This window comes from Micropterus dolomieu, linkage group LG23, assembly GCF_021292245.1.
Source record: "Micropterus dolomieu isolate WLL.071019.BEF.003 ecotype Adirondacks linkage group LG23, ASM2129224v1, whole genome shotgun sequence".
Classification (NCBI taxonomy): Eukaryota; Metazoa; Chordata; class Actinopteri; order Centrarchiformes; family Centrarchidae; genus Micropterus; species Micropterus dolomieu.
The window spans coordinates 4,309,154-4,320,069 of NC_060172.1; the positions used below are offsets into that span (position 1 = coordinate 4,309,154).

General features: G+C 40.4%; 1 protein-coding gene across 2 annotated transcripts in view; it reads left to right on the forward strand.

Moving 5' to 3' along the window:
• LOC123963896 (cysteine-rich and transmembrane domain-containing protein 1-like) overlaps nucleotides 1-8,992 on the forward strand; it is a 9,726-nt gene extending 734 nt beyond the window's left edge. Inside the window, exons 1-5 of one of the 2 annotated variants that reach the window (XM_046040996.1) lie at nucleotides 1,652-1,734; nucleotides 3,975-4,062; nucleotides 4,320-4,363; nucleotides 7,854-8,037; nucleotides 8,186-8,992. In XM_046040996.1, coding sequence (XP_045896952.1) covers nucleotides 3,993-4,062; nucleotides 4,320-4,363; nucleotides 7,854-8,037; nucleotides 8,186-8,310 — 423 coding nt within the window. In that variant the 5' untranslated portion in view covers nucleotides 1,652-1,734; nucleotides 3,975-3,992 and the 3' untranslated portion in view covers nucleotides 8,311-8,992. Of the gene's footprint in view, nucleotides 1-1,651; nucleotides 1,735-3,974; nucleotides 4,063-4,319; nucleotides 4,364-7,853; nucleotides 8,038-8,185 lie in introns of those variants that run through there. The other variant, XM_046040997.1, reaches the window with a different exon arrangement.
• The last annotated feature ends 1,924 nt before the right edge of the window (nucleotides 8,993-10,916 follow it).

Sequence of the window (10,916 nt, forward strand, 5' to 3'; positions counted from 1 at the left end):
GTTAAAGGAACTGTATCTGACCTGAGAGCTCTTGAACGCCTCCTGAGCTGGTCAGTAAACGCACCGCAAATACATTTACTGCAAGTTTATTTTAGAAAAAAAGTAACAACAGTTTGACTTGCTGTTTGCATGTCAGGCACAAATGCCAGCATGGAAGGTCCTTGAAAACATCCTGGAAAATGATTTCAGACGTGTAAACATGTTCTGACAGCTTCACGGTACTGAATGTACAGTTTGGAGGAGACGTTCACACATATTTAACTTGCTATAACATATGTAACGTAAACTGACAGATAGTGAGTGCAGCTGCCTCCTGATTGGCTCAAGCACCTGTAGGTAGAAGCTTTAGTGTGTTTAATGTCAGTAGGAAATCTCAGCGAGAGGTTTGAGTGTGTCCCAGAAGTCTTAGAGAAACGAGCGTCTGCAGCAGGACGTGGTGAAAACCTTTTCTCTCTTCGTGTCTGTTTTTCTGCACTAAAGATGATGTCATGTATAAACAAACCAAAAACGTCAAATAAACAAGTGAACATGGTGTCGTCGTCGTCGTTGTTGTTTGTTTTTGGTCTGTAATATTTCTGAGGATCTACAGACAGAATATATGATCCATAACTATGTTTTCAGTGGTAAGAAGTAAGAAGAGAAGATAAATCTGGACAAATGGAGGAGACGTGTTTTGAACTCAGCTCGTCCAGTCGATTTCATCAGCTCTGAGACAAAAACATAATTATTAAAGGCGCAGAAGCTGTTGCAGCTCTTTGAATCAACTCCAGACTGTGCAGAACTTTAACCAGAACCAGGAGGTCTGATCACACCTGGTTCAGCTTCTGTGCATTCAGATCTCATAGATTACCTCTCCGTGACCTGCTCCACGTTATACTTTGGATCTTTTAACTGCCCGAGATCCTCGGTCAGGGGTCTCCTGTCTCTCCCTGAGTCCAGGATGGAAACTAAAGGGGTCCCGAGGCTCTGAACCACCTGCCAGAGGACAGCAGGTGGTCAGACTCTTCTTTTAAGTCTCCAAAAACCTTTTTAGGAAAGTCAATTCTTATTTTATGTGTTTATTCTCATTTTATTTGACTTATATATTATTATCAAAGTGATAAATTCATCAATAATTATAATCCAGTAACATATTCTGCATAATGAGTACTTTTACTTTGACTCGTTTTGATGCTAATACTTCTGCACTTAAATAAACATTTAAATGCAGTTCTTTTACTTATAACACAGTATTTATTCTCTGTAGTATTAGTACTTTTACTGCAGTAAAGATCTGAGTACTTCTTCCACCTCAGGTCACAGCCGGTCTGATAACGGATCAATAAAGCCTGGTTGGGGACCGGTTGGTCAGATCAGTTTGACTGGATGTTGACTTGTTTTTACTTCAGTTGAACCGGTTTCAGTCTAAACGCTGGAGGCTGTTTGGATTCTTCAACAGGTGACAGGAAAACACCTGGAGGCTTCAGGGGGGGCAGGGCAGGACTCAGGGGATCCTGGGTCTGATCCCAGGACTGTTAGGGTTACTGCGGAGTCTGGAGAGGATGTTAATAACTAATGTAGAGAAAATAAGGAGAGAGAGAGAGAGAGAGAGGAGGGTCAGATGGAGTGTTAGGATGCCCCCCCCCCACCCTCCCGGCCTCACCCGGTCCTCGTGCCTCTCCAGATCCTCGCGCTCATCAGTCACTCGGACAGAGACGAGAACCGGAGAGGAAACACAGTTTAACATTTTGGAAGGTAGGTTCAGATTCTGTCCCTGTTTAAATTATTTGTTTGTTCGTTTAAACTACATCAGACTCAAGCAGCAGCTGTTTAACAAAACAGTCCTGCGTTTTTAATTCTTTTTATTTTTGCGCTGAATTCTGACTGAATCTGAAAAATCTGTAAAAGTGTCCAAATCTTTAAAGTCAGCGCCGTGTGGTGTGTTAGATCCAGGCCAAACTGAAGACTGGACTCTTTGAAAATGTAAAATATCATTTCTGTTATTCCTTCAGTTGATGATCTTTACTGGGGCGCCTGAAAACTTTAAATGTAGAGAGTTATGAACAGAGTGTGGTATTGTTTTAAATCACATTAGTTAACCTGGAGTCCAGCTTCATCTCTCTGTCACCAGCTGAAAACGAAGCTCTAAATGTTGTTCTCGTTTATTTCTTTATACTTATGGATGTTTAAGTCAGTTTTCCATTAAACCTTTCACATGAAGGGAAACTGAAATTAAATCTGAGACGATGATATTTAAATGAGTTTATAATTAGTTTTGTGTGTTGAGATGATGGGGTGATTTTAAAGGTGTCTGCGTGTTCATGCTGTCATTCAGAACTCCAAAACTATCATTTTAAACATTCTTTCAGTGAAAATAACTGTTAGACTGAGGAACTTATTGATTATAACACCTTGTGAAGTTTGGTTATAATAATGTTTCATATTTGTTTACGTCCAAATCATTTTTATTCATCAAGACAGTATGATGTCATTTCTTCAGCACAAATTCTGCTTAAACGTTTTGTGTATGTTGTTCTGTTTAGTTCTAGGTGATCTGTTTAGTTCTAGCTGTTCTGTTTAGTTCTAGGTGATCTGTTTAGTTCTAGGTGTTTTGTTTAGCTCTAGCTGTTCTGTTTAGTTCTAGGTGTTCTGTTTAGTTCTAGCTGTTCTGTTCGGGCTCAGGGTTCTCCCTCCTGTCCGGTTCCTGCAGTAGACTGGTGAGACTGGAAACCAGCTCACTGCAGGTTATTTTCTTGTAAACAAATAAAAGTCTGTTCAACAGAAACAACAGCTGAACTCAGAGGTCTGTGTGTCTCTGGACTGGTTTCCATGGAGAGATTAGATTAGATTAGATTACGGCTGGTATGAAGGCAGCTGACTAGACATTAGACGGATCCCTGAGAAGAGGTCATTGATAAGGACCTCAACGTGTTGTGAGTCACGTGATAGCACGACTTTTTATTTAAACACTAAAGTAATTTGTAAAATAAAAAGGTTACGGTCATTAATCTGCAGACTATTTTCTAAATGAGTCGACAGATTATTTTAATAAAACATTAAGTTTGTTCTGTTGGACCGAAAGTCTAAAACTGTTACTTAGATACTGAGATATAAAACTGAGAAACTGGAACCAGGACTTAAAAGATTATTAAATTGTTTATCAAAATCCACTAATTATTTCAGCTCTAGGCAGTTAGGGTTACTATGACATAAATTTATAATTTACTGAATGTTTTATACACAATGCGGTCCAAAGTTTTACAGCTCCCCCATGTTTGTAGTTCTTCTGTCCAACCTAAATGTTACCAAAGTAAGCTGCAAACTGCCAAAATTAAAAACATTTACATCAGAATATTGTATTCAGTTCCTTCCACTGCTGCAGAAGCTTTATTTGTAATATATTGTATATATTATATATAATATTAATGAAGGCAGACAGAGCAGCTGGTCATCAGTTGATCCTACAGTGAAATAATGAAGAAAACTCTTTCATTTACGTTGTTTAACTTTGGTAGTTTCCTTTTAAGTTTTTTTTTTTACTGGACATAAGATTTACATAAGAACTACAAACATGGTGGTGTTCTAAAACTATGGAGTGGTAGTGTACACATATATTTATTGTTTTCATTGAATGGGAAGCTAATTTTAACCACGCAATGTTGGGTAGTTTAACAGTGCATCATCTTTTATAAATCAAATTTATTAATCAAATGTATTTAATGTATACAAATATAGTCGGCCTAGTTATTATGTGTAATCAGTATATAAGTATATATAACTGCTTAGTAACTGTTAATTAATATACACAGAGCTTTATTAGAGAACATACAGCAGTTTTAGTGTCGCCGTAATGGGAATCGAGTCTAAGGTCGGAATATTTAGATAAAAAATGTTGCAAAACAAACCAGAAATATTTCACGATGTTTTTGTTCCTGCTGAGCTAATCAGAGTAAATCTTTAAAAACAATCTGACAGTTTGTGCTCTCCTCTCTCAGACTGATTGATCCGTCCTGATGAGCGACCAGCCTCCCCCGTACATTCATCACCCCCCCGGGGGCCCCTCTGCTCCCGGCTTCACTTCAGGTTCGTCTGTTACAGTTTTAAAGGAAATAATCATAAAACAGCACTTTCATTCATTCAAATATCTAATAACAACAACAACAACAACAACAACAACAATAATAACAATAATAATGTGTTATTGGTGGTCGTTCCCATCCTTCAGTTGACGTGACTCACCTGTTCATTGTGACATCTGACTACACTGATGTTTGTTATTATGAGTCCTGGAGGTTAAACTCAGTTCAGCCACATTGTGTTGACCTCTTGTCTCTCTGCAGCTTACAGCTTTCAGCCTGCATCCTTCCCCGGCTCGCCATACCAGGTACGCCAGCATGCACTGCTGCAGCTTCCTGTCTGACAGTAAAGCATGAACATCATGTGATCATTTGTGCAAATTTTTATTTGACAGAGACAAATGCATAGAACATTGCTTTATAAAGAATACAGAGTAGATGCCATGCATACAGGTTTCTAGCCATGACTAATTTGCAACCCCTGTCCCTGGTTAGGCTTATAAAATTAAGAGAGATTACAGAGTATTGAGTTTAAAATTTACAACCATTAAAATACATACAATAAATACATCCCATACATGAAATAAGATATGGACTGAAGTAGATGTAGAAATCACTATAAACAGAGTCTAGACACAACAAACAATACAAGAACACAAAAGTGTGCATATGTCTGTGCATGCTAACATATGCAACATCATGTTTGTATGCATTGCATTGTATCCTGTACAGTCAGTGTTCACAGAGTTGTTTCAGTTTCAACCATTGCTTTTAATGTATATTAAAAACCTTGAGTTCTGTCAATGTTTTAATTTCGGATGGTAAAGCGTTCCACAGATGTATGCCTCTTACTGAAAACGATGTCTGACCAAATGTTGTTCTACATTTTGCGGCTATACAGTTGCCACTTACTGTGCCTCTAGTTCTTATTCCGCTCTTTTGTTTCTCTACTAGTTGACAGAATATTTCTGGTGCAAGGTTGTTCACACACAAATTTACAAAACTGTCAAAACTCAATATATTATGCTTCCGTAGAATGATGCAGTGGTGCCATCTTATTACATCTTCTTAGATTTCTGGTCCATTACTTTTAGTGCCTGTTTATATAATGACCTAATGGGTGTAATTGTTTGGTTGGCCTGACCCCAAACAGTTATGCAATACGATAAATGAGAAAATATCATAGAATGCATAAACTTCTGTGCTGCCTTAAGGGGTTTATATATTGTGTTATTGATCGGAAGCAGTTTAAATTTGAACGTTCTGCACATTCTCTTTACATGTCTACCAAACTTAAGATGAGAAGCTAAAGTAACCCCTAAAATTTTAATTCATGTACCTCATTTATCTCCTTCTCATCAATCTTTATTATGAAATTTTCATTGACCTTTCTTTTTATTGAAAAGCACATAGAGACTTATTGTTCAGGGTCAGATGATTATTTCGGAGCCACTGTGATACACCGTCCAGTTCTGTTGAATGTATCTCAGCTACAATCTGAGGAGTTTTTGATGAGACATATATAATTTTGTCATCTGCATACATTTGGCATTTAACCCTTTTGCAACTGTCAGGTAGATCGTTTATATATAACCTAAAAAGTAAAAGGCCTAAAATTGAACCTTAAAGTTTTTTAAGAGACGATTGAGCAGATCTGAGATCTGAATGAATGTAGCAGTGGTACCAAGCAACAACCTCCAGCTCACTTGACTGAAACTATCCAGGAAGCACCTTAAACCTGCGTCCTCTCTAGCAGCCAGCAGGGGGCGACTCCAGCGGCTGCAGAAAGAAGTGTGATTGTATAGAAGTGAGAAAATGTTTCTACTTCTCAGCTGATTTATTCCCTCAGTAAACTCTTTCCTGATGACTTTATGGTCTCAGTCGCTAGTTTCAAGTCTTCTTCAACACAGCATGATGTTCATTTAGTAAATTATGGTCCCACTTAGAGGAACAGAGACCAGGAAGCAGGGGAGGCTTTAGGGCGGGGCTACAAGCTGACTGACAAGTCTATACCATGGCGACCTGTCAATCAGGATAGAGGCGACTCGTATCCGCTGCTCTGTGTACATTTTCAGAAAGTACGTTTTGTTTTAAGTCTGTTTGTCGCTACCTAAAATTAGCATCCCAGCTAATATCACAGTTAATGTGAATTACAGATGCACCTAGCTAGGGCCACACTCTCGCCTAAATATGGTCACGTCTGGTTCCAAAAACCAAGACATCACTGCGAAGTCCACTTCCTTTACACAGGCTGTGGGTGGAAGCCTTGGGCAGACCAACGTCCCACAATCTGTATTAAGTGCTTAGGAATGCCATAGTATGCCATTGCAGGAGGCCGAGGTGGCAGCTCCAAACTTGAAGGAGTGACCGGAGTAACTCACAAAGAAATGCCTGACAAGTGCTGGTGGAATCAGGACTCAGTCAGAGATGCTCTCACTGAGCTAGAGTCTAAGTCAAGTCTCAAGTCTTTGAGCTAGAGTCCAAGTTAAGTTTCAAGTCTTTGAGCTAGAGTCCAAGTCAAGTCTCAAGTCTTTGAGCTATAGAAGAGTCCAAGTCAAGTCTCAATTCTTTGAGCTAGAGTCCAAGTCAAGTCTCAAGTCTCTGAGCTAGAGTCTAAGTCAAGTCTCAAGTCAAGTCTCAAGTCTCTGAGCTAGAGTCCAAGTCAAGTCTCAAGTCTTTGAGCTATAGAAGAGTCCAAGTCAAGTCTCAAGTCTTTGAGCTAGAGTCCAAGTCAAGTCTCAAGTCTTTGTGCTATAGAAGAGTCCAAGTCAAGTCTCAAGTCTCTGAGCTAGAGTCTAAGTCAAGTCTCAAGTCAAGTCTCAAGTCACTGAGCTAGAGTCTAAGTCAAGTCTCAAGTCAAGTCTCAAGTCTCTGAGCTAGAGTCCAAGTCAAGTCTCAAGTCTTTGAGCTAGAGTCTAAGTCAAGTCTCAAATCAAGTCTCAAGTCTCTGAGCTAGAGTCTAAGTCAAGTCTCAAGTCTTTGAGCTAGATTCCAAGTCAAGTTTCAAGTCTCTGAGCTAGAGTCCAAGTCAAGTCTCAAGTCTTTGAGCTAGAGTCCAAGTCAAGTCTCAAGTCTTTGAACTAGAGTCCAAGTCAAGTCTCAAGTCTCTGAGCTAGAGTCCAAGTCAAGTCTCAAGTCTCTGAGCTAGAGTCCAAGTCAAGTCTCAAGTCTTTGAACTAGAGTCCAAGTCAAGTCTCAAGTCTCTGAGCTAGAGTCCAAGTCAAGTCTCAAGTCTTTGAACTAGAGTCCAAGTCAAGTCTCATGTCTCTGAGCTAGAGTCCAAGTCAAGTTTCAAGGCTCTGAGCTAGAAACCCCCCTTTCTAAAGAAGAAAGAGCGGCGGTGGTGTAAAGATGAATGATTGAAAACCGTCAAGAAATTCTTAGGCTTGGTTACGATTTGTTTCATCGGATATTTTAGAAATTTCATCTGAAAACGTCTCAAACTGTATTGAGACGTCTGTGTTTCTTAAAGGCCCTGATATCAGAACTGAGCCGCAGTTCTTCAGTTATTTGTTTCTAAAAAATGTCAAATGTAAACTCCAACATGTCGCTGAAACTAATAAATCCAAACATATCACATCTATTTGAGGTGGTTAGTGTTACCTCGGTGTCCTTGGCGGTGGCTGCAGTTCTGTTCTCGTACATTTTTATTTCTCACGAAGCACAGAGCACGGTTCTGCTGTAGACGAACTTGTCCTGGTGGTGGCAGGCTTCTTACTTACTCTTCAGTTTGTTCTTTAAAGCTTTCAGTTAATAACCTTTTGCACCTGTGACGTGACCATCACATCTCCTCTGCAGACCTTCCCCCAGACTAACACAGGTGAAGGAGACCACGCCTACTACCACGGGCCACCGGGGCCAGTGGGACCCCCGGGGCCCTACCTGCCTCAGCCCGGGTACCAGGGGCACCAGGGGCACCAGAGCCAGACCACCCACCCCTGGGGCGGCCCAAACATGTACGGAGAAACGCCAAAACAGACAGGTGGGTCAAAGGGTGCAGAATATTTCTTTTTACTTACTTTTACTTTACTTACAACAAAGTAAATTCTGCTGCATGCAGTATTCTTACAGTTACAACAAATTACTTCGTCGTGACATTGCTCCTTGAACTTTGACCCATCCCCCCTCAGTGTTCATGGTCGGGCAGGATCGTGGCCACAGCAATGTCGGCGGTAAAGGATCGTGTCTGACGGCGTGTTTGGCCGCTCTGTGCTGCTGCTGCCTCTGGGACATGTTGGCCTCTGGACACCACTGAGTCTCCCATCATGCAGCAGGGCCATCGGGACCATGCACCTGCTGCTGGGAAACTAATTATTGGGATAATATGTTATATATAAATAATATGTTTTATGATCTGAATCTCACCCCAGAGAGTCTTTATGTTCAGCTCTCTGATTGGCCGCTATGAGAGACGGTGTTTGTGGTCAGGGATCCTCCCGTCCAACGGGTTCATGTGTTTTATACGTGTTTGTATGTTTCTTCACTGTTTCTGATGACGAGGTCAAGAAAAGGCTTCCTTTACATGAGTCTCATTCATCATCACCTCTGGTTAGTGCTATCTGTTTTTCTGCCAATATGAGAAATAAAAATATAATATAAGACTTTTGTTTCATCATTTATAATTATTTACAGAGTTATATTTGTGTTTCAAACACAGACAATAATTCTGGTCTAGTTTGCTGTTAAACTCGTACTCGTATTTAACCTCTGTATCTCAAAACATTACGACTTTGTTTGAGAAAACTGTTTTCTCTGTTCAAAAATGTTGCTCACATCAGGGTCCGTACGTGAAGTATTGTTAATCTGCAGTTATTCACATTTTGTGAGTTTCTTTTTCCAGAGCCGACGCTGTCTAAACACTGTTAGCGCATCAACTTGGACAATGGAAATTGAACATGGAAACAAAGACAGCTCGCCTTCAAAGTAAAATGTCCGTGTTGTTAACTGGTTTCACACACTGAACTGGTTTCAGACAGCTCAGGTGAAGCAGAACATCTTGCAGTCCTTCAGATAGTGTAGTTGAAACATTTCTTTCTGCAGATTAAGAAATAACTTTTATCACCACATTGATTTTGAGAAATAAACAATGGATTTTTCCTTTTACAAAAACAAACGGCTTTATTTTATTTACTGAGAACAACTTTGATTTAAGCACATTTCCTACAAAAATGCTTTAACAACAATAAAGACTCTCTCTCTCTGTCCTCCTCCTCTGATTGGTTCAGCCTCCTGTCAGTCTGTTGTCTGGATACACCTCCACATTTAAATGAATAACTACATGAAGCTTTTTAAATGACCTGTATTTCTATTTCCTGTAAGTTTTAGTGACATCCAACAATATGGATGAATGCATCAGTCACCACTCACCCCTCCCTTTGCAAACGAACAGGAGAAGCTACGTCTAAATAATACGTGTCGTCCTCCTTTTCTTACTTCTAAGAAACTAGATGACAACTACTGCTACTATTACCGTTACTTGTTGTGCTTCGTACGTGTTCAGCGTAGTGATGAAACGCTCTCTGTAGCGCCGTTTGTCCGTTTGGGCTACTGTAAAAACATGGCGGCGCAACATGTAAAGGGGACCCGCGGTGTCTGTAGATAGAAATGTCTCATTCTAAGGTAATAAAAACATAACGGTTCATTATCTAAGGTCTTTATACACCACTGAGAACATAGTTATGGATTAAATTGCATTTCTGTCAATAGACCCTCAGAAATATTACAGACTGGACCTTTAAAGCTGTGCAGTTGATAAAAAGTAAAAGTGACAGAAAGGCTGTCCTGATATTTGTGTTGTCATGATCTCATTTGGCCTCTTGAGGGCGACAGAATCTAAAACTCCATCATGTCTGAACAGAACAGCTGATGTTACAGAGTGTGTGTGTGTGTGTGTGTGTGTGTGTGTGTGTGTGTGTGTGTGTGCTGACTGTAAGCAGCAGTGCAGTTATGATGAGGATGAAGACTCACAATGAAGCTCTGCAGACTGTTTAGCTGCTGCTGGACAGCTGTGCTCCACATCTGTCAACACACACACATTTTCACAGGTGTGTGTTCTGACACACGTCACAAATTAAATGTTAAAACAATTGAAAGGTTCATGTTAAAATCACTCCTACACACAAGAAACAGGCTAAATTTAGCTTCCTCGTCTTCTGACAATATGAGAAAGTAACAGCTCTCATGCTGAGTCTTTATCTAAAGTACGTTTGGTAGGAAGAATCCGATGAGACCAGGTAGATTTATAGATGGTTCTGGATAAAGGCTACACCAACAAAAACGAATGAAATAACAAAAACAAGATGTGATATTAACTGAAATAAAAAAAGAGGCTTTACAAACAGTAACTAACTGAAACTGTGTTGTCAGTTTGCAAAACTAACTAAAATAAACTAAAATGAGAATAAATGTCTTTAGTTTAGTTTAGAGCCTACATTAGCCTAGATTTGGGTGCACATGAAGCCGGTGGAACTGATGTTGCGGGGTAGTTGGTCTGGCAGGACCATGTCGCAGTGTGAGAGACCCTGGTTCAATTCCCACTGTGACACATTCACCAATGTGTCCCTGAGCAAGACACTTAACCCCTAGTTGATCCAGATGCATGCGACCTCTGACATGAACAGCAATTGTAAGTCGCTTTGGATAAAGCGTCAGCTAAATGAATAAATGTAAATGATTAACTGGGCATAAAGATGCCTGATGAAACAACGAGGAAGAGGAGGAGAGACCCTGCCAGGAGGAAGGGTTCACCGGCGAGCACAGCCCGAAAAAACAATGTGGCACCCCCTCTCCATCCTTTGGACCCACCATCCATCGGAAGATCCGCAGGGGTCGGGTGCGCTGCCACATGGGTGGCAGTGAAGG